Source organism: Trichosurus vulpecula, chromosome 3 (assembly GCF_011100635.1).
Source record: "Trichosurus vulpecula isolate mTriVul1 chromosome 3, mTriVul1.pri, whole genome shotgun sequence".
Taxonomy (NCBI): Eukaryota; Metazoa; Chordata; class Mammalia; order Diprotodontia; family Phalangeridae; genus Trichosurus; species Trichosurus vulpecula.
This window is the reverse complement of record NC_050575.1, coordinates 412,903,335-412,926,772: the sequence shown is the minus strand read 5'-3', so window position 1 is coordinate 412,926,772 and position 23,438 is coordinate 412,903,335. Positions and strand designations below refer to the sequence as shown.

The window sequence follows — 23,438 nt, the reverse complement described above, 5'->3', positions numbered from 1 at the left end:
AGTCCGACAGAGCCTGCGCGTCCCTACGTACACGCTACGTGGGCGTGGCGGCGCAGGCGCAGAAGGGGGGAAGGAGGGAGGGGCGATAGCGAGGAGCAGGGGGAGGTGTAGGGGGCGGGGAGGGGCGGGGAGGGGCGGGGCCAGAACTGGGGCTGAAGCCGGGAGATTTCAGCCAGACCAGGAACTGGAGCAGAGGCAAGGACAGGAGGATACCTGCAGTCAGGACAAAGGCATGGAAGCGGGAGATGATGGAGTGGCCCCTTGCCACTTTGCCTGGACCACTGAGAGGGTGAAGGGGAGGTGTAAGGAATAATGAGTCTGGACGGATTGGAAAGGCTGCAGATGCCCAGCAGATGATTTCATCTTTGATCCCAGGAGGCACAGGGAGCCACCCAAGTTTTCTTGAGGACAGTGCTGGGAAACCTCACTTTGACAGCTGAGCCTCCAGGGGATAACCCAGAGTTGGGGAGAACCTGGGGCAGACCCCCTCCCCCAATCAGGCTATTGCCATGGTCCATGAAAGAAGATGAGGGTCAGCATCAGGGCCAGAGCAGAGAGGGGGGAGTATAAACATCTGTTAAGCACCTACTGTGTGCCAAGCCCTGCGCTGAGGACTGGGCTCCAGGAGATCCAGACAGGAGAGGCTGTGAGAGTGAGCACTTGATGAGATTCTGGGACTGAGAGGGAAGAGTCCAGAAGGTCCTCCAGCTTGTAGACACTGATCAGCATGCTCTGCACCAGGATGGCGAAGCTTTCTATGAAGTGAGAGAAGTTCAGAAGAGGCAGCCATTTGAGGGAGAAAGATAGCGACCCCGATTCTAGACAGGATGGATTTCAAATGTCCCGGGACATCAGAGTCGAAATGCCCAATACACAGCTGGTGATGCAGAGAAAATCCCGGATGCTTGGAGTTGGGAAGGGCTGATGAAATCTCCAAGATACAATGAGGAGAGAGGGCAGAAGAGGTCTCACTCAGCACAGAGCCTTGGGACACTAGGGAGCCAAGCAGAGATGCCAGTCCTTCAGAGGCGTCTTAGAAGGAACGACCAAGCAAGTAGGAGGCGAACCAAGAAAGTGATGTCATGCAAACCTGAGGACAGAAAGTGGCCAGGAGGAGAGGACCATCAGGAGGGTCTGAGGAGGCAGAGAAGCTCAGGAGGATGAGGGCTGAGATAAGATGGTCAGGTCTGGCAATGAAGTGATGAGGCACTCACTGCTACAGTGGAGAGTTTCCCATGAGTGATGAAGTCCAAGCCAGGAATGCGAAGGACTGGGGAGGGAAATCCCCTTTGACCATGATCCATTGCTTTCCACCTCGCCCTCTGCCTTCCCTTACATGCCCTCTTCTTCATCCACACTGCAATCTCCATTCCCCGACCCTCAGCTCTGTCCCTGGCCATCTCCCCTGCACTCGCTCCTCTTCTCCCCACCTTGACCCCTTGGTGAACCACTTTACCTCTACACTGGCCTCCTCTCTTGGATCTCTTGCTCACTTATTATATGGCTAATTATACCCAGCCAAGCATCAGCCTTGGGTAACTACCACCATTCTCCACCTTCACTCCTACACGTATGCTGCCGAACAAAGGGGGAGATATCATGCCACAGTTGTGACTGTGTCCATGACAAATTTGCTATGAAATCTCAACCGGGCTCTCCCTGCCGTCAGGCAATCCTTCTGTACATCCCACACGGGCTCACTCCCCCACCCTCCGAAGAGGCTCTTCCAGACCTCATCCCTTCTCAAGGCTCCTGTGGCTCCCCTAACCCTTACTCTCTCAGTTGAGAACCATAACCTTCACATGTTACAGAAAAAAACGGAGGCCATCCTTCATGAACTCCCTCTTCTTGCTTCCTCCTCATCTCCTGTCACTCAGGTGCCTTCTGCCCCTCTCTCCTCCTTCACTCCCGACCAGGGTTGACCCCTCCACCTTCAGGGGCGATCCGCTTCCGTCCTGTCTCCTGCAGCAGACTGCCCCCTCTCTCGCTAATCTTAAATCGCTCCCTCTGCACTGGCTCTTTCCCTCCTGCCTGCAGACACGCCCACCCCTCCCCCCATCCTCAAAAACCCTTCCATCCCCACTGACAACGGTCCTGCATGATCCTGTGGTCCTTCCGCCCTTCTTGGCTAAACTCTCCCGAAAGGCAGTAGCCCCACTTTCTGCTTCCAACCTGATCATTCCCCTGAAGCTGTTCTCCCCACAGTGACCCACGGTCTCAGTTGCCACGTCCAGTGGCCTTTCTCAGGCCTCATGCTCCTTGGCCTCTCTGCAGCCTTGGACACTGTCGGTCACTCTCTCCTCCTGGATCCTCTCTTCTCTCTAGGTTTTCAGGACACTACTGCTCCTTCCTGGTTCTCCTCCTACCTCCCTGACCCCTCCTGTGTCTCCTTTGCTGGGTCCTCATTATGGCCACAGCCTTTAACCACAGGTGTCCCTTGGGCTTCTATCCTGGGCCCCCTTCTCTTTTCCCTCTATACTACTTCACTTGGTGATCTCATCAGCTCCTGTGGATTTAATTACCGTCTCTGTAGGGCAGCTGGGTGGCACAGTGGTTAGAATGTTGGGTCTGAAGTCAGGAAGACTCATCATCCTGAGTTCAAATCCAGACATCAACTAGCTGTGTGACCCTGGGCAAGTTACTTAACTCCATTTGCCTCCATTTCTTTATCCGTAGAAATGAGCTGGAGAAGGAAATGGCAAACCACTCCAGTATCTTTCCCATAAAATCTCAAAAGGGTCACAAAGGGTTGGACATGACTGAAAACAACTGAACAACACAACAAAATGCTGATGGTTCACAAATCTACCCAACCTGTCCCAAACCCTCTGCTGACCTCCAGTCTTGCATTCCAAGTGCCTTTCAGACATCTTGAACTGGACATCCAGTAGATGTCTTAAACTCAACATGTCCAAAACTGAGCTCATGATCTTTCCCCTCAAGGAGGGCGAACCTGTGGCCTTGAGGCCACATATGGCCCTATAGGTCCTCAAGTGCAGCCTTTTGACTGAAACCAACTTCAGAGGACAAAACCTTTTATTGGAGATTTGTTCTGCAAAGTTTGGATTCAATCAAAGAGCCCCACTTGAGGACCTAGAGGACTACATGTGGCCTCAAGGCTGCAGGTTCCCCACACCTGGCCTAACTAGACTTTACTCCTCTCCAATCTTTCCTATTATTGTAGAAGGCAATATTGAGTATGTACTCAATGCAGCCTCTGAGGTTGAGATGCAACAGACTCTGGATTGTTCTCTGTTTCTTGCGCTAATTTTGGCTTGACAATTAACATCAAGAAAACAGAGGTTCTCCACCAGCCAGCACCATCAGGAACCATTGGTTCCAGCAAAAGGAGAAGTTTTGAATACTGTGGATAAGTTCACTTACCTTGGCAGTGTACTTTCCAGAAATGTCCACATAGATGATGAGGTTGACACACACATTGCCAGAGCCAACTCAGTGTTTGGGAGGCTCCAAAGGAAGTATGGGAGAGAAGAGGTATTAGACTGACTACCAAACTACAGAGCTGTGGTGCTGACCTCATTGTTGTATGCCTGTGAAACCTGGACACTCTACCAGCGCCATGCCAGGAAACTGAATCACTTCCATTTGAATTGTCTTAGGAAGATTCTGAAGATCACCTGGCAAGATAAGGTACCAGATACCGAGGTCCTTTCTTGAGCTGAACTGCCAAGCATTCAGACTCTGCTTCGGAGAGCGCAGCTCTGAGGGGCTGGCCACATTGTTTGAATGCCAAACATCTGTTAGCCTAAAAGACTATCTTATGGAGAACTCACACAGGGCAAGCGTTCACATGGTGATCAGAAGAAGCGATACAAGGACACTCTCAAGAACTTTGGAGTTGATTGTGTCACATAGGAGACACTGGCACAGGACCGCCCAGCATGGCATGCCCACATCAGAAAAGGTGTTGTGCTGTATGAGCAAAGCAGAATTGAAATGGCTCAAAAGAAACGTAAGGTGTATAGAGACTTCTCCACTCCAAATACCCATGTGGACTCTGTGCCTGACCTGGGATAGAGCCTGCTAAGCAAGTGCTGGTCTAATAGGCAGACACACCATACCTTGATGATATCATTTTGGTCCTCTTCAAGAACAAAGGACAACACCCAACCAAGAGGGCACCACCATCCTCATAATCCCCCAAGCTCCCAACCTGGGAGTCCTCATGGGCTCCTCACCCTGTAACCAAAATGGGGCCAAGACCTTTTCTCTGACCCTGCCCCAACCCTGGTGAACACCCTTGTCTCCTCACGCCTAGACTAGGAGCTGCCGGGGATCTGCCTGCCTCAAGTCCCTCCCCGCTCCCGTCTATCCTCCACTCAGCCACTAAAATGATTTTCCTAAAGCCCAGGTCTGACCATGTCCCTCCCTACTCAGTAAACTCCAGGGGCTCCCTGTGGCCTCCAGGAGAAAATACCAGATGCTCTGTTTGGCATCCAAAGCCCTTCTTAACCTGCCCCTTCCTACGTCTCCAGGCTTCTCACACCTCACCCCCTAACATGTCCTCTCTGATCTGGTGACACCAGCCTCCTGGCTGTCCCATGAACAAGCCCCTCCATCTCTCTGCTCCAGCCTGGAATGCTCATCCTCCTCAACTCTGTTTCCTGACTTCCTTGGCTTCTGTTAAGGCCCAACTAAGATCCCACCTTCCACAGGAAGCCTTTCCCAACCCCTCTTCATTCCAGTGCCTTCTGTCTGTTAATTACTTTCTATTTATCCTGTCAGTAACTTGTTTGTACATACTTGTTCGCATGTTGTCTCCTCCACTAGACTATAAGCTCCTTGAGGACAGGGGTTGACTTTTGCCTCTCTTTATATTCCCAGCACTTAGCACAGTGCCCCACACACAATAGGTGCTTAATAAAGGTTGATTGATTGATTGGAGTATCATAGGAGTTATGACTTGCTGCATCACCTTTTAGGTATTTTCCAGTGCATGTGTATGTGAGTGGTGGAGGAATAAAGAGCCATTTACTATCTGCTGGGCTCTGGGGTTGAAGCATAGTGATCCCTCAGGGAGTTTGAGGAGAGCCTGGTCCCCCCTCCCCTTTAGGGCCAGACTTCTCCAGAACTGGACCTCGTCTGCTTGGGGTGGGGGTGGGAGGAGCCATGCAGAGGGGAGGGTGCCTTTGGCCCACCCTGCCCCACCCCACCCCACCCCTTCAGTCTTTATATAGAGAATTCAGCCTGGTTCTCAGAGAATCCTCAAGTCACCACACTGTTGATGGTAGTACTAGGCATCATGAGAAAGCAGAAAGGACTTCCATGTCTCAGGTGACTAATATGTTTATTCTTCTAAAGGTCATATAAACTAGGGTGAGAATCCAACTCACCCTTTAAATATAACACAGACCAACTCATAAAACATGACTAAAAATGACCAGGAATACTTCACGGTATTCTGTATACAAAAGATGTGGTCCTAAAAATGCATTCAAGCCATCTTACATTAATAAATCATAGCGTAAAGGATTTCTTTTTTTAAATCATGTTTGCTTATTAAGTTACAAAAATGTTTATAAGAACAGGATTTTGCTAGTCTGTAGCCATGGGGCAAAGCCATAAAGAATCAGAGCTTCCATGATATTCTAATAACTAAAGTTTCTATCCAAGGAGTTTATGATTAGCTTTTTTTTTTTTGATACAAGGTTCGAGAGCCCCATATCGCAGCTGCACAGGTCTTACTGAGCCTCATGGTACAGGTAGGGTGCCTTATGGACCTCGAGAGTGACCTTGGCACAGAAGGAGAATCATCTGTGTGTCTTTAGAATGTGAACAACCCTAAACAATTACAGTAACAGACAGAAGGAAAGCCCAAACTGTGAGCTCAGCAAATAGTCTTAGTTCTCCGTTGGAGTCCCCTAAGTTATCTAGATGATGTAGACATTCAAATGTGGACACACACTTACAAAAGAAACACTTTAATAAGATAAGTGTATAGGATACACACTATAGAAACAAAAGAGATGAAAAGTTTCCGATGTCAATGAGGCCGCTGTCTTTTTTTTTTCGTCTTATTAGTCATTCCAGAATTAAACGTCTCAACTAATGATTCGAATCTGTAGAGGGAGCAGTGTCATTATACTTTTTTTGCAGCCTTTTCACTATTCCAATGCAGAGAGATGCAGTTCTGGGAGAGGGAAGCATTTGGTGCTTCTTTTCAAGGGACTCAGTGATCTAATTCTCGAGGAATGAAAAGGGAGCTTGCCCCGAGCTTGGGGTAAAACTGGAAAGCAATGTGGGCACCTTGCTGCTTTAAAAGCAGTGTTGCTATATAGTAAGCTCACAGTTATTCTCCATGGGTTGCTTTTTGCTTGAAGGGAAAAAAAAGAATTAGTTTCTGGAAATTCATCTTGCTATTTGCTCAGTGATGTTTTTGGTGGCTGGGAAGCAGCCCCTGGCAGGATGGTGACCAGGGCCCCATACACCCTGCAGGCACGCTGTCAGACTCCTGATGGGGCAAGGATGGCAGCTCTAGCGGCGGACCTGTCTCAAATCATTGACTTGTAACTTCTCCAAGATGTTGTCAAGTGACTCCTTGTTAAGGTCAAAATCGTTTATGGCAAGAGCTTTGGAAAAGCTGAATTTATTATCACATTTTCCCCATCGTTCAGTAACCCAAGTCTGCCTTGACAAACCACACTGGAAAGCCACGGTTATTTTTACGATTTGACACTTGAAGAGCGCCTTTCAGTGGAGGAATGCAGGCAGATTCGGGTACAGGCTGTCACCTCTGCTCTGCACGCGCCAGCCCTCCCAGCTCAGACACATGCCCTGAAGTCAAAGCCGAACTCCCTTCTCCTCTACCTGGAGGAGGAGAAGCATAGCATAACCAGCCAGAAGGAGAAAGCCCTGACCCCACAGATCTGGATATATAATCGAAATTGTGAAACCAGAGGGACTTTTTGTCTTTCAGAAAGCCTTAGATTCCACATTAATCTCTTATATCGACTTCCTATTAAACTCTCCTGAGGCAAGAGTGGGAAAAAAAAACAATAAATATCTACAGTGCCATCATGCTGTCCCCCATGTCAGGATACTTGCTGTGCTCAAATTCTAGGGTTTCTCCTAAGGGTGGGCTGTGGATTGAAGGCTAAGCTGGGGTGTTTTGTGGCATTCAGAAACAAACTTGGAGTGGGCTTTCTGGTCACACTGTGACTGGAGGTGCCAAGTCCCATCAGTACTGTCACTGTGGCTGGACATGGATGGAGCATTAACTATGCAATCCCTACTGAATAACTGATAGCTTCCTCCCAAAGGGAGTCCTCCTGAATAAGAACTGCAAATGAACAGGAAGAGGACCCATTCTCCTGGGAGGTAAGCCTTCCTGGGATAAGAGGACCATTGGTCTAGAGCTGGAAGGCACTTCAGAGGCCATAATGATCCAACCCTCTCATCTTACAGATGTGGAAACTGAGGGCCAGCAAACAGACAAGATTTGCCTAGTGGCAGGCAGACCCCGGGGGCCAGCCCACTCCTCTGACTCCAAACCCAGCCCCACTGGGTTCAGCTGCCCCACACTGCCCTAGTAAGGCAAGTTGGCTTCCTCTGAGACTACTATTCACATGCCACCTACACAGGAATATGCCAGAAAGCTGATGCTCAGGAGAAACCGAGTCAATGAGTTTCACCACCCTCTATACTAAGAACTTTGTAGCACAACAGTGCTGGCTCTATGGAATCTCTACAAAGAACAGAAAACTCTCTCCTCCCCTCTTCCTTGAAGGATCTATGGCTCCCTTCCATGGTCAGCTCATGAGCCACCTTCAACAGTTAGCCTGTCCCCACCCTCTCCCCATCCACAAGGGCTCTCCCTCTGGAAAATGACTTGGTATTTAATTTTCTAGGTATAGATTGTTTAGATCCCAAAGAATGTAAACTCCTCCAGGGCAGGGACTGTCTTGTGTCTGTCTTTGTTTCTCCATGGTGCCCAGCACGCAGAGTACCCACAAAATGCTAAACGAATGAATAAATGAAACTCCTTTGTTTGGCCTTTACAACATGGCACCAGCCTCCTGCCCCTCCAGCCTGATGGCACACCACTTCCCACTCACTAAAGTCCAGCCAAACTGGCCTTCTGCCAGCTCCCCATTCACTATGTGCCCTCTCCCATCTCTGGAAGCTGCGCCCTGCATAAAACCAATCAGCCAGCAAGCTTATAGTAAATACCTATGCAGGCCCTGCCCAGAACCAGTCAGCCAGCAAGCATGTAGTAAATACCTACACAGGCCAGGCGCTATGATAGACAAACAGGTCCTGCCCTCAGAGAGCTTCCAGTCTTCCATTCTGGGCCCATCCTTCCCCTCCCCTCCCCCTGCCTTGTAGAAAGCCTAGTTTCCATCCAGACTCAATGCCAGCTTCTATACACATCCTTTCTGGATCCTCTGGTACCTGGCCTCTCCTCCTCCACCTCCTCCTCCATCACCACCAAATGACCTTTCATCTCTGTCAGATCTACCTACTTGCACACCTGCCCTTTCCCTACCTAGCTCCTGGAGGGAGGGAAAGTTAAATCATTCTTGTTTTTCTATTTCTAGTACCTACCACAGTGCCTGGCACAGAGTACGTGTGCACCTACCAGCACAGAGTAGGTATTCACTACCACAGTGCCTGGCACAAAGTAATGCTTGTTGATCAATCAACTGACTAATTGGCCAATTGAATGGCTGGCCTAACCGCAGCCTGCGAATCCTCACTGAAGGCAGGCAAGGATGATAAAGAAGGTGAGGAAAAGGATATGCTTGGATGAAAGTCTCTGGAGGTAGGAGGTGACCTTCTCCTGAAAGGCCAGTGTGGCTTCACAGCCACAGGCATCCTCAGTCGAGATTAGTCTCCGGGCTTCTTCAATGGCTGCAGACAATGACATTGAGCATAGTTTTAGAATAATCAGGACTCGGGAAACCTGGGAGCCTGCAGTCTCACTTTTAAGAAGGGACTTTAAAAACCTATTGACTTGGGTGCCCCTGGAGGCAGGGAAAGGAGTGTGGAGAGGCAGCAGTCTCATACTTCAGGACCACCTCCACCAAGACACGCACTGAACCCTAGCACCTAACACCTCTGACTGATCAGCGGGTTAGTCTCTCCACTAATGCAGATTGCAACCCCTCTTACTTACTAGAACATCTTGGAGACCTGTTGGACCAGACAATGTCATCTTCCCACAATCAACCTGGGAAGAATACCCTCTGAACTTGGGAGGGCCCTTGAACGGTAGATGCAGGGTCTCTCACCCACTGGCCCTAACGCTTGAGAACCACGGGAGGGTTGCTGCTGTACCATGAAGACTATCACACAGTGATGCTCAACACAAATTTGCTAAATGAATGAATAGCTTGTCAGGGATACAGAGGAAATGCAAAGGGTGACCCGACTGGAATGATAATAATAATAATAATAATAATAACAATGATAATAATAATAGTGATAATGATAGCTAATAAAAGCTAACATTTATAAAGCACTTGCTATGTGCCGGGCACTGCACCAAGCACTTTACAGTTGCTTTCTCACTGCAGCGAGTAGGCACTGTTACTGTCCCCCTTTTACGGGTGAGAAAACTGAGACAAACAGGTAAAATGACTTGCCCAGGATCCCACAGCTAGTCAGTGTCTGGACTCAGGACTTCCCGATTTCAGGCCTTGGTCAGACTAGGTCCTCCACCTTTCTACATAGAGAACCACCTCAAGACCATTCATGAAGTTTCCCTAAGCGATGATTAGGCAGCGAGTCGGGGGTCCCCAGCCTTCTGGCAGGACCCATGGGTGAGGGAGCGTGTGTCTGTGCTGAACTGAAGCCTGCTGCATACACCTGGGAATCCCACAAAGGAAGGACTGCTCCTTGCTGGGCCTCCCTGCTCCCCCTGGCCCCAGGCCTCACCTGCGCAGGATCTCCCATCTTCATTCAAGCTGAACCACGGGCGGCACTCACAGTGGTAAGCCCCAGGTCCGTCACTCACGCAGAGGTGCTCACAGCGGTGGGTGCCCAGAGCACACTGATTCTGAGCTGCCCGGGGAAGCACAGGGGGTGTGGGAGGGGTGGGGGAAACATGTACAGATAAAACACAAAGGAAAAACCACATCCCCAAACATCAGTCTGCTCCCTTCCTAGACTAAAGATGGGCCCTGCCCTGAGCAGCCGCGGGACACACACACACACACACACACACACACACACACACACTCTGACCCTTCGAGATCGTCCAATCCAGCTCCCACCATTTTACAGCTTCAGAAACTGAGGCCCAGAGAAATACAGGAACTTGACCAAAATCACACAGCCAGGAAGTAGCCGAGACACGGCTCGCACCTGTGACCTCAATAGCAATGTTCCTTCTCTTTTCCCATCTCCTCCCTAGCTCCAGGCTGAGCTTTGGAGGACAAGGCTTGGCTCACCCCCTTCTCAGTGACTTTGCCAAGCACAGTCTGGGCACACAGTACATGCTCCATAAATGGGTGGCCAGCAACTCTAGCTTTCATTCTTTTCTTTCTTCTTTTTCCAGAAAAAAGTAGACGGGGTCACGTAGTGAGTGAGAGATACAGAAAGACAGCTGGAGGGCTACCCTGGTCCCAAGTGACTTTATGAGCCACAGGAAGGCCTCCCAGAGTGAAGGCAGATCCTCTGGGCAGGCCTTTTGGGAGGCCAAGGTTGGCACCGGATAGGTGGGCTGCAATCAGCACCAGTAGAAGGAATGCCCACACTCACCCACTTGATCACAGCTCTAGCAAAGTAAGGGGCAAGTGAGAAATTTTATGACCAAAAGGGAGAATTGGGAAGCGATCTTCTGGCCACTCAACTGCTCCCTCAGGAAAAGAGAGAATGCAAAAGTTGTGGAATGGAGTAGAGTGAGGAGGCCTGCCTTAGGCACGGTCCTTCCCTGCTCTGGGCCTCCAAGTATTTGCTGTGAAATGAGAAGTTGGACCCCAGGATGTCTGAGGTCCCACCATTGTCTGGGTTGGTAACAAAGGGGAGGCTGTGACTGGATGAGACCCTGCATCCCTCCATTCAAGGCTAAGGGGCCGCCCCCCAGTGCTTCCTAGGCCATTCTACCAGCAGCTCAACCCGTGGGGGAGGCCCCACCATCCTGGGAAGGCTCTTGAGCTAAGTCTCCCTCGACTTTCCAAATCCCTGAAGAATTCAGCCAGAGATGGACACTCCAGCCCATCATCCTGGAATCCTTCTCCGGCTGCTGTGTTTATTAACTCCTCAGTTCGGGGTTCTCCTGGAGCAGCCCCTCCTGAGCAGCTCTACTGTGGAGGCTGAGCCCTTATGCCTTCAGCAGCCTTTCTGTATCTCCTGAGGGCTTAGACCAGCGCCTAACATACAGTAGGTGCTTAAAAAAGCCTCTTCAGCCCAGCTGAGGGGCCCTCAGTGAAAAGCTCAGGAGAAGGAAGGTGCCAAGGGTCTCTTACCAGAACACGTCTTCTTATCCTGATTCAAGACATAACCTTCGTAGCATTCACAGTGGTGGGCACCAGCCCTGTCACTCACACAGATGTGCTCACACTCGTGGGTACCAAGGGCACACTTGTCCTGAGCTGCCAAATGGAGGGGCCAGGGCAGGGAAGAAAAACAAGAACAAAGGTGAACTGCAGAGGTTACAGCCAGGGGGAAAGACCCTGCCCTGGGCCTGGGTAAAGGCAAAAGACCACTGGAAACTGAGCAGGTCAGGAATTTGGCTCTGAGCACCGACAGACAGAGAAGAGCCCCCTGAACACAGCCACAGGCTGCATCCCCTAGGACCCTGTCCAAACAATCAGGGCAGCATTCAAAGCCTGGCTCTTTCTCCCCCAAGGACCCTCTGATTCTGATTCTCCTACACCACAAGGCCTCTGACACTGGCTGCCAAGGACCCTCCATCCAAGTAGCCCAAGACCCAGCAGGGTCTATCAAATAGTACACTGGGGTTGGAAGCAGGAAAACCTTGGTTCAAATCCCACCTGACATGGTCGTGAGCAAGCCCCTTCATCTCTAGGAGTCCCAGTGTCCTACAAAGGAGGACACTGGTTTCTGCACTGTCCACCTTGACATGGTTATACTGAGGTGCCAATGAGCTCATGGCTTTACAGCCTCAGAGGCCCCACAGAAACACCAGCAAGGATTATTCCTGGTGTGCAGGAAGGCAGTAGGATGCGGGGGCGGGGGGGTAGCCTGTTCTTCATGGGCACATCCCCAGCCTTTCTGGGGGAGCTGGATCCTGATACCCCCCCCAACCGTCTCTCCTAGACACACCAGAATGTTTGGGAAATTTCCCAGCCCCCAAATAACCAAGGCAGGCACGCCAGCCAGCTGCAGGACAGTGGGAAAGCCTAGCTGAAAGGTGTAGTAGTAAGCAGACAAACCAGTCACCCTGACCTTTAGCTGGAGCCCCAAGGCAGCAGCTCATCACTGGGGCTGGGGGGCTACACCCTCAAAGGATGGTTTCTAGGAACCTCCTCAAGGAGTCTCTAAGCCTGGCCCTAAGGTCCTCTGGGGCCATTTCCTCCTTCAGTTTAGACAGCATTGAGGGACAGCTCCAGCACACACTCGCACACACATATACACACACACAAACACACATGATAGCTGTCCTCTTCACAACATTTTTCTCTCCCCACAACCCTGCAAGGCAGGTAGGCAGCTACCATTATTCCACCATTAGCGCTGAGGCCCTCAGAGGTTAGATGGCCCCTCAGGCGGTCAGGGCAGAGCTGGATCCCAGCTGAGGTGTCCCAAGGCAAGGCCAAGATAGCCCAGGCAGGTGAGCTCCAGGAAATGTGTACATACCCAGGGCCAGGCCTGACCCCAGAGACAACACAGACCTCTCCCTGCCACCATGCAACATGAGGTCTCTTTTCTCATTTCTTAAATATATTGGGGGAGAACCCAACCTGAGGGTGAACAGCGATGACCAAAGGTCCCCCAGAGCCATCCCCCCAGCCACCTCGCTGAGCTTGGGCAGGTGCCAAGCTGCCACCCTGACCCTTACCTGAGCAGGTTTTCTTATCTTCATTCAGGATGTAGCCTTCATAGCACTCACAGTGGTAGGCACCTGCCCGGTCATTCACACAAATGTGCTCACACCCATGGGTGTTTAGGGCACACTTATCAACAGCTGCCAAAAGATGGGCACATGCAGGCACATAGATCAGTAGGGAGCCAATAAGGACACAGCACAGGGCGAGCAGAACACCCTGCCAGTCACTGACTAAGTCACCTCCCATCCTGGAGAGGGCTGGACAGGATAATCAAAGTCCCTCCCAGATATGCTGTTCTAGGTCCGGAATTCTAAGGTCCTTCTAATGCCTAGAGGCAGCCCGGCATCCACCTGGATGGAGGGTCCTTGGCAGCCAGTGTCAGAGGCCTCGTGGCGTAGGAGATAGCACCTGCCTCTCAGGGTTGTCGTGAGGTTTGAGAGAGATATTTGTAATGCACTTAGCCCAGTACCTGGCACACAGTAGGTGTTTAATAAATGCTTGTGGCCTCTCCCCTGCCAGTTCTGATCTCTGCTCTATGTTTGAAGGTCCCTCCCAGTTCTGACATTGTCTACTCAAGGTCCCTCTCTTCGTTGATATTCTGTGTCCTAGAATTGGAATGGACTGGATTATTCCCAGTCTCAGCCAATAGCATGTAGAATCCATCCATTTCCCAGGATTCCCACAGTGCTGCAGAGGGCAGGCCTGGCTGCAATGTGGACAAGTGGAATCCATGGGAATGTACCAGGAGCAGTGACCTCTCTTTTCCCTCCTGCTAAGCCTTACCTGAGCAAGTTTTCTGGTCTTCATTCAAGGTGTATCCTTGGCTGCATTCACAGTGATGGGCACCATCTCCATCGCTTATACAGACATGCTCACACTGATGGGTGCCTAGCACACACTGGTCCAAAGCTAGCCAGGAGAATTGGGGGGATAGTCTCTGTTAGGATGAATAAGCTAACAAGCAATTAGAAGTTTCTTTTTTTTTTTTCATTTAAGAGATGCTATTCAGATCATATGAGCAACAAAATGGCAGACTAGGTTTTTTCTCTGATCCCCATGACCTCTCAAACCTCTTCAAAACAGAAATTGTGCTCCAAAGATGAAGCAATTTCAACATCTCCATAGTCTAGGAAACCTAGAATTAAAAAAGTTAAAAAAACAAACCACAAACTGATGCTCATTTTCACTGAGCTCACTCTGCACTCCTCTCCCACCTCTCATGCTATCAGCATAGAGGTTACACTCGCATCCTAAGGACATGGCACAGGCTTACAACAAAAGATACCACCACACTCTGGTCCTCCCTCCCTCTATCTAGCCCCATGGAGACCTGGGCTCCAGGCTGTGGAAATTTGCTCTGGCTGTGAAAGCACCTTAGGAGCAAAACCTTGGTGGAGTTCACAACCCTGTAGCACCAATACTGCAAAGTTTTGAATTGCCAATGCCTGGACAGACAACTCTGTAGCACCAGCAGTGCCAGAGCCAGGCCAACAATCCCATAACACCAGCAGAACCTGCTCCAGGGCAGACAACCTTATAACATCAGAGCTGCAGAGCTCCAAACTGCTGGCACAGGTCTAAAACACTATGGAACAGAGGGAACAGGACAGTATACCAGGAAAGGACACTGTGTGGAGGGGAGGGAAGACCTGTGCAACTCTCTCCCAAGCCTGAGGGAAAGAGCAGAGCATCCATCTGGGCCAGTTCTGACCAGTCAGTTAAGTCAGTTAAGGAAGAAATACCTTTCGTGGTATCCCTAGCACATCGCACAGAAGTTGGTACATAGTAGGTGCTTAATAAGTGTTTGTTGACTTGGGAAAAAAAAATCTTATTTCTACAGTTGTTTGCATGCTGTCTTCCCTTTAGATAGCTGGTGAGCTCTGGGAGGACAGGGAATGGTTTTTACCTTCAGTCTCTGGCAAATCAGGTTGTTGTAGGCACTTAATAAATGCTTGTTGACTTGATAGCTTAGCACAGTGCCTGCCCCACTCAACTCCATGAAACTTTCCAAACTAAAGTCCCCTCACCCCCAGGTCCCACGTATGTTGTCTCTTTGTATTAGAATGTAAGCTACCTGAGGGTATGGACTGTCTTTGCTTGTTGTATTAGCATCCCCAGCACTTAGCATGGAAAGTGCTTAGGAAATGCTTTGTCGTTCATTCATTCATTCACTCACTCCATTCATTCATTCTTTCATTCATAGTAAGCATTTGATAAAATGCCTCTTAGATTCATTTGAACAGAATGAAAAGGTCTTTGAATTCAGAGCAGATGACTTCAGTCTTTTTCCCAGTCCAGCTCTGGCCTCCTTGGTGACCTGGTGATTTACTCATCTCTGCTGCTGGCCCAGGCCCAAGGATGCAGGGACACCTGCCCCACCTCTCAAGAGCAGCTTTGTGATCCCCACCAACTTTGGATCGGCTCTGAATGCTAGGCACATTCCACCAGAAACTGAATTTTGAAGACTCATGGATGACTTCCAGAAGATTTTTCACAGAAAAATCATTGAGTTGAAACTCTTGGCTCAGAGTGATGGACGTGTCCAAATGTGCAAACAGGAAAGGAAGTAAGACAAACTTTCTGACACGTACGTGTGAATGTTGCTGCTCAGACAGAGACACCTGTGTGTGGAGGAGTGTGTGGGAATGTGTGTTTGTGCGTGAGAGTATGTCTTGGGAGAGTTCATCAGTGTATGTATGCGAGTTTGTGTATGTGTGAATGTGTGTGTAGGAATCTATGTGTGTGTGAGCATATGTGTATGTGAGTATAGGTGTAGTACATTTAGTGTGTATATATGAATGGGTTTGAGTGTATGTGTATATTTAAGTGTGTGTGTGCATACTGTGAGTGTGTGTATGTGTGAGTGTATGATTATCTATGTGTGTGGTGTGTGAATGTGTGTATATATATGTAAGTGCATATGCCCGAGTATATGTATTGTGAGTGTGCGTAAGTAAATGAGTGTGTGTTAGTGTGTATATCTGAGTGAATGAGTATGAGTATATGTATTGTGAGTGTGAGTATATATGTGTGTGCGTATATATGTGAGTATGTGTATATGAGTATATGTATTGTGAGTGTGTGTGTCCAAGTGTATGACTGTGTGTGTATGTGTGTGTGTAAGTGTATTGTGTCCATGTGTGTGTGAGTGTGTGTGTGATTGTGTATGAGTGTGTATGTGAGTGTGAATGTGTGAGTGTAAGTATATGAACATGTGTGTAAATCTGTGAGTGTATATATATGTGAGTGTATGTATGTGAGTGTATGTGTGTGAGTATGTATTGTCAGTGTGTATATGTGTATGAGTGTGTGTGTATGTATATGTATGAGTGTGCATGTGAGTGTTCTCTGTGCATGTGTGTGTCTGTGTGTGCACGTGTGTGTGTATGTGCCAGGCTGCCAACTTGGCCCCATGAGCTTTCTGGGGGAATGAACTCATCACTGAGGGTGATCTGGAGGGGCAAACAGAAGGGAAGTCAGGACCTGAGGGGGAGGACAGCTACCTGACATCAGACTCTTCCTAAAGCCATCAGGCTTTTCCCAATGACATCTTTTTGTAAGCTGGATCTGTGATCTGAGCCCCTCCTGAGCAGCCGAGGAGGTCTGAGGCTGGAGGCTGACATGCCTGTGGTGGGCAGGCAGCCCCGCTCCTGCTGCCCTTGGCACCCAGACAAGGCTAATATTTGCCCAAGAAGGGCCTTTTCATTGAGCAGGATTTCCAGGGCATGGAGCACCACATGTTGTCCCAGGCAGTGGACAGCGATATCCTTTTCCCCCAGACAGAACTTCATTTTCTGTCCCTGAACAAATAGCCCTTTTGTGCCAGAGACGGAGATTCCCGCTCTGGACTGCTGACTTGAGGTGCTCCAGACCTGGTGCTGAGACCTTCAGTAGCAGAACACTGAGCCACAGAGAAGCTGGGACCAGAGTCTGATGCTGGCCTTCAGGGCTGCAGGGGCAGGGCTGTCTACCAGGCATGATACTACTAGATAAACAGAGAGCCCTTTTCTTCCTTGGTCCCCCAAGACCTTCTGTCCCACAGGCACCTGAGGGGCTAATGCTAGGGTGAGCATGTTTAGTGACTACAGCCCTGGACCTGGAGTCAGGAGACCCCACCTCAAACCTTTCTTGCCTCTGCAACCTGGGTGATCCTGGGCAAGTCTCTTAGCCCCATAAGCCTCAGTTTCCCATCTGTAAAATGGGAATAAGACTGACACTACTATACTCACAGGATTCACACACAGCCTTGGAAATCCTCAAACGCTCTAGAAACATGAACTATTGCTATTAATATTATTGCTATCACAATTCCACCAAACATCCATTTAGCTGTGGAAGAAAGAAAGGCAGGGTAGGACAGTGGAAAGTATGGTGGCTCTGGGGTCCGAGGACTTGGGTTCAAACCCTGCCTCTCACACCAGTCCTGTCAGGTATTACCATTCTCATTTTACAGATGAAGAAACTGAGGCCCAGAGAGGTTTCCTTGAACTATGGTCCTAAGAGCCTCTGATCAGCCCATGCCTCCTGAGGTCTCTCTCTCTGTCTCTGTCTCTGTCTCTCTGTCTCTCTCTCTCTCTCTCTCTCTCTCTCTCTCTGTGTCTCTGTCTCTCTCTCTCTCTCTCTCTCTCTCTCTCTCTCTCTCTCTCTCTCTCTCTCTCTGTGTGTGTATGGGTGTCTCTCTCTCTCTGTCCCCCTCTCCCTTGACTTCTTCCTCTCTTCTCCCTCTGTCTCTCTGTCTGTCTCTCTGTCCGAATCTCTCTCTCCCTCTTCCTCTCCCTCCCTCATCCTGAGTCTAAGAATCTATAAATAATATTCACTCCAGATAAGAGAAGACCCCCCCCCAAGATACACACACACACACACACACACACACACACACACACACACCCCTTTATAGAGATGGGGAGGCGGACAGCTATGGGGGCAGGGCACTTCCCATAACCCCAGACTTTTTCAATACATTGGTAAATTTTGCTGAACTTTCCCCCTTCGTTTCATTTTCTTCTCTAATGTAAGGGGCAGCTCTCTGGGAGGGGTCTGGGGAAGGGACAGTAACAAATGTTGGTGATATAAAAACAAGGTATCAATACAAATATATATTTTTCAAATGTTTTTAGCCACCCAGGGGATAAAATACAGAGCCTCCGACAGCCACAGTTGTTCCCCCTCCATGCCAGCCCTGCTTGAGATCAGTCATATTTCAGGGACAGGGCGGCTTTCCAGAGCCTCATTGCTCCTATGATTTCTAGCTCGTTCTCTTTGAGAGGGGACCCCCAACCAAAGTGGAGGCACTGATGGCAGGGATGATGGAAGCTGTTGGCTCACCAGGGCGGATGGAGGCTCCCACCTATCCCCAAGTCAAGGTGTTGCAGCCTGGGAGCCCTGCCCCTGGCTGCCCCTCTGTGGCTCATGGGAGCTGGATGGAGGCTCCCACCCCTCAGCCTAGTAGTTGCAGCCCGGGAGCCCTTCTCTCGCCTGAAGTCTCTTCTGGCTTACACTTGGTACCTCAGGTTCCCTACATCTTGCATGGTGTGGCTCTGATCTCACCTTCTGCAGGAAGCCTGTCTTGATCTCCCTGAATTCTAATGCCTTCCCTCTGAGATGATCAGCACTTCACTGGTCTGTATCTTATTTGCACATAGCCAGCTCCCAGACAGGGACCATGTTGCCTTTCTCTGCATCCCTGGTACTTAGCACAGTGCCTGGCCCATAGCAAATGCTTAATAAATGCTTGTTAACTAACTGATCAGTGAACTCCCTGGGGGAGGCCCTGATTCTCAGCTCAAAGAACCAACCTAGAAAAATTAGGAGTGCCTGACTAAAGCCCCACCAGGATTTCATGGGCTGAGAGGAGCCACATCCTTAGGGATACACACCTGAAGATGGGGAAGGAAGGTTTCACTTTTCCCCTCAAAATTTGGGTGGGGGGGAATAATAAAAGAAGTGCTGTTTCAGGGTTGCCCAGGCATCACTCCTACAAAGGGAGGTTCACTAAATATACAAAGGTGTTCACTCCCTGAACAAGTCTGGGGGGCAGCAAGAATTGTGCAGAATGTCAGAGCAGAGCTGCACGGGGAGCATGGATCCAACTTCCTCAGGGTGTCCTCAAGTGGGGACAATGAGCCCCACGGGAGTGGGGGGGGCATTGTAAGTGTCAGAGTCAGGACTCACACCCAGGTGATCTGCCTCCAGATCCAGTGATGTCCCATCACCTATGCAGGCACTAACCCTTTCTAAGCCTGTTCCCTCATGTGTAAAATGAGAGGGTTGGGTACTAGATGAGCCTTTCCACCTTCAAGTCCTCTGCTTGGTAAGGTAAGAGCCTTGAGACTGGAGTCAGGAGAGTTGAGTTCAAGTTCTCACCATGACTACCTAAGCTCTGTAGCCTTGGTTAAGCCCAGTAACATCTCTGGGCCTCTATCTTCCCATCTATAAAAATGGAACAAGATGATCTCTAAGAATGACAAAATGAATGGTTCCAGAAAAACCTTGGAAGATTTGTATGAACTGGTGCAGAGTGAAGGAGCAGAGCCAGGAGAACCACTGTTACAATATTGGAAAGATAAACAACCAGGAAACCCTTGAGAACTCTGGTGACCACAATAACCAACCACAAAGCCCAAAAAACAGATGACGAAACATACTACCCCAGTCTTGACTGAGCTGATGAACTCAAGATACAGAATGAAACAGACCTTTTTGGACATGGCCAATAGAAGAATTTACTTTGCTTAACAATGCCTTTTTGTTATGAGAGTTTGACCCTCTGTCTTACCACAGAAAGTTTCCCGGAATCTCGAGGTCACTTTCTCGATCACCCCATAGGTCTCCACATAAAACACGTGGTCATCGAGTGGCTCACTGGCAATTGTCCTCAATGACTGCATGTCTACCCGGTCCACGCCCACGGCATAGATCTCGATGCCAGCTGCTCGGGCCTGTGCCGCCACCTCCTCCACCTCGTCCTGCGGCCGTCCATCAGTCACTATAATGGCCACCTTGGGGATGTTGAAGGTGGCAGGGCGGGCTCCAGCCTCTGCAGTGAAGACTTCATCCATGGCTGTCTGGATAGCCAGGCCTGACATGGTACCTGTGGACAGAGGGATGACCCGGGACACTGCCTGCTTTACAGATGCCTTGTCAGAATAGGTCTGGAGATTGAACTCAATTTTCACGGTGCTGGCATAGTTCACCAGGGCCACCCGAGTGGCAGTCGCCCCAATGTCCAGGCTGTCAATAATCTTAGTGACGAAGCTTTTCACTTTGGTGAACTCCTGAGGCCTCACGCTGCGTGAGCTGTCAATGATAAACACCAGATCCAAGGGTTGGCTCCTGCATACATCTGCATGAGAAAAAAAGATGGAGCTAGAGAAAGATGACCGCCCATCAGCCAGCAATACAGTGCGATTTCAGAGGACCAGCCTCCCCACATGGTCTCCACCCTTCTGCCTGCCACTTTCTGGAGAGGCTTTTCCCAGGGTACACTATCTGGCCTGTATAATACTAGAAGTGAATCCCAAATGAGTAGAGCATTTATGAAGCACCTACTGAATACTCAGCCCCAGGTAAAGATAACTAAGATCATAGTGTTATAGATTTAGAACTGGAAGGTACCTTAGAGGGAATCAAGTACAATCCTGGCATTTGACAGATGAGAAAACAGAGGCAAACAGAGGGAAAGTGACTTGCCGAGGGTCACATGGCTAGCAGGAGTCAGAGGCAGGATCTGAATCCAGGTTTTCCTGGCTCCAGATCCAGACCTCTCCCACTATACCCCCAGAATGCCATGGCTGCCCTTGTGCCTCAGAGGAATTTCATGGGTCACTGTTCCAAAAGAGGGCTCTGGCTTGCCCTCGGAGATGTCTAAGTGAAAGCAGAATGATCTAGGGATGTGCTCTGCAGAGCCAGTGGTCTCAGCTCCTGCCAGCTCTCCAACACAAAGCCTGATGGGAGTAGCCTCTGGAGCAGCCAGTGGGGAGCTGAGGTCCTCACTGAGCATCCTCCCACACAGCTGCTTCACCAAGGGTTCCTCGGCCAGGGGAAAAGAGGTAGGTGGGGACAGTAATGGCAGCCAGCAGCAGCAGCTGTTGGGGGTCGGACCCACAGGTTGGGGCCAGCCTTGGCAGCCCTTGGAACCAAGAGACCTCAGAGCAGAAAAATGGAGAATCTCAGAATGTCTGATTTGGTGGGGTCCTCAGTGGCATCTCCTCCACTGCAACATCCCGATCACCTTTGGCTCAACCAGGACCCAGTAACTGAGGGTGAGTCCTCCCTCCCACCCATCCCCTACTAGAGACAGCCCAGCCCTACTTTGGGGCTATCCATCCCTCACTTATGACAGCCCATCCCTACTTCGGGACCACCCATCCCCCACTCGAGACAGCCCAGGGAGATCACTGGGACAGCTCTCCCAGTTTTGAAGTTTTATCTGCCACTGAGCCTCAGTTGGTCTCTCTCTGCACCTGGGGCCAAGCCCAATAACCCTAATCCCTCTTCTAATACTTGAGCCTAGCTCTTGGGTCCCCCGAAATCACGAGTTCCCAACCTCCTTTGGGTCCTGAACCCCTTGGCTCCTCGTAAATCTTACTTCCCCCCGAATTAATATAAATACGAAATTAATTCTAGCGTTTCCCACGTATGTTCCCATAAAACAAAATAGATTGATTTTTCGTAAAGAAGAACCCACACTTTGCCCTCCTACAATCCCCTGCCGTAAGACTTCTCTTCTCTAGGTTCCACATCCCCAGTCTCTGTAGCCAGACAGCCCACTTGGAGCTGAGGAGACTTGCCCAAATCCCCAGACCAGGTTAGCGGCAGAGTCAGAAGCTTCTGATGCTCTCACTACTCCCTGGACACAGCTGCTTCTGCCCTTCCCTGCTCTGCCCGGGAGAGTCCCGGTGCCTTCAAAGTGCAGCCCGTGCGCATACCTACGCCTATGCCTGCTGTGTCCAAAGCCTAGGGATGGGCAGAGGAGCTAAACTCAGGCACTGCTCACCTCCCCACCCGCTGAGCCCTCAGCCTGGCTCCTGCCCGTAGGAGCCGCGCTCACTCCTCTCCCTCCTCCGCCGCCGGTCTACCCTCCAGTCCCGTCTATCAGTCAGCGGCGGGTTCCTCACCTGTGCTCCTGCTGCCGCTACTGCGGCCGCTGCCGCGCGGGACCTGAGGCTCGCTGGCCCGCGAGTAGCCGGGCGACCCAAGGCTGGTCCCTAGGCTGCTCCCCGGCCTCCGCAACCCCAGCTGGCGACGGCTCCGACGAGCGGGCTGACCCCGAGCTGTGGGCACCTCTAAGAGGAGGAAGAGAAGGAGGAGGAAGACGAAGAAGCAAAGAGGGCTAGCCCCGAGCCGGCGTCCCATCGTACCCACGCCTCGCTGCATCCCACCCGTCGTCCGTACGGTCCTGAGCTCCTGTAATGCAGTGCACCTCCCCACGCGGGCTGGAGACCTGCCTCACAGCAGCCCGGCCCTTGGGGGAGGAGAAACCCGCCCCGCTTCCCATGGACTGGCCTCGCCCCCCGCCCCCGCCGTCAGGACTGCTGGGCATTCAGCCCAGCCTTGTCTGACACCCTGTCCCCTTCACTGCTGCCCCTTCCCCTCATAGGGCGGTAAACCTTAGAACACTAGAGAAATGTCGCCTATTACGCTAACCCGGGACCTCCTAAATTCTGCTCCTTAACGTTGAACGAGATCCGGCCTCACCACCACCTAAGTTACCGTCAAATGCGGGGGAGTGGGGGGGGGGGGGCGGGGTGGCCATTGGAGAAGTCCCTTGAAAGGGAAAGATTTCCGTAGATGGAGGAGCGGAGACAGACATGTCCTGTTCAATTCCACAAACATTCCTTGAGCACCTGCTGTGCCCAAAGCCTAGGGACGGGGAGAGGAACTAGACTCAGGCACTGCTCGCTTCCCCCAGTTTAGGGAAGAGATACAGGAACAAAGACAACTGTGATACTCCATGTACCTTGGTCAGTGCATCTCAGACACAGTACACTCAGCCGCTGAGCTCCAAGAAGAAAGGACTTTATCAACTGGGGCGAATCAGGGAAGGGTTTCTGGAGGTGAAAGGGCTGGCCTTTAAAGGGATGAGCAGGTGATGAGGGGATGGGAGGACACAGGGGAATAGGTTAATGAGGAAAGGCCAGAGGGACAAGTCTGGTGGAGGAAAGGTCCCAAGTTCAGTGAATGCTCTGGGAGCCAGATCCCCTTCCTTTCCAGAAAAGGAGGTTCTGAAAAGAGATCTTTTGACCTGCTCCTATCTAGACCCAAGCCAGAAAATAAACAGGGTGGCTAAGTGTAGCTAACATCAACTAAGAGGTTTGAATTCTCCTCTAGACTTTCCTCCATTAATGTTTACTGAGAGGCAGCCTGAGTAGGGGACCTATCTCTGGCCTTGGAGTCCAAAGAGCTGGGTTTGAATTCCAACCATGGGAGCTCTGGGAAGTCATTTACTCAAGAAAGTGAGAAATA

General features: G+C 50.5%; 1 protein-coding gene across 1 annotated transcript; it reads right to left on the bottom strand.

Annotated features, from left to right (window-relative positions):
- Positions 1-6,052: 6,052 nt before the first annotated feature.
- Positions 6,053-22,328, bottom strand: MATN3 (matrilin 3). The gene is made up of 8 exons (XM_036750121.1): positions 22,091-22,328; positions 19,750-20,316; positions 13,758-13,883; positions 12,986-13,111; positions 11,430-11,555; positions 9,898-10,023; positions 8,761-8,871; positions 6,053-6,551 (listed from the first exon to the last, which is right to left on the bottom strand). Exons 1-8 carry the CDS (start codon positions 22,326-22,328, stop codon positions 6,496-6,498), a joined length of 1,476 nt encoding a protein of 491 aa, XP_036606016.1. The 3' UTR covers positions 6,053-6,495.
- Between the last annotated feature and the right edge of the window lie 1,110 nt (positions 22,329-23,438).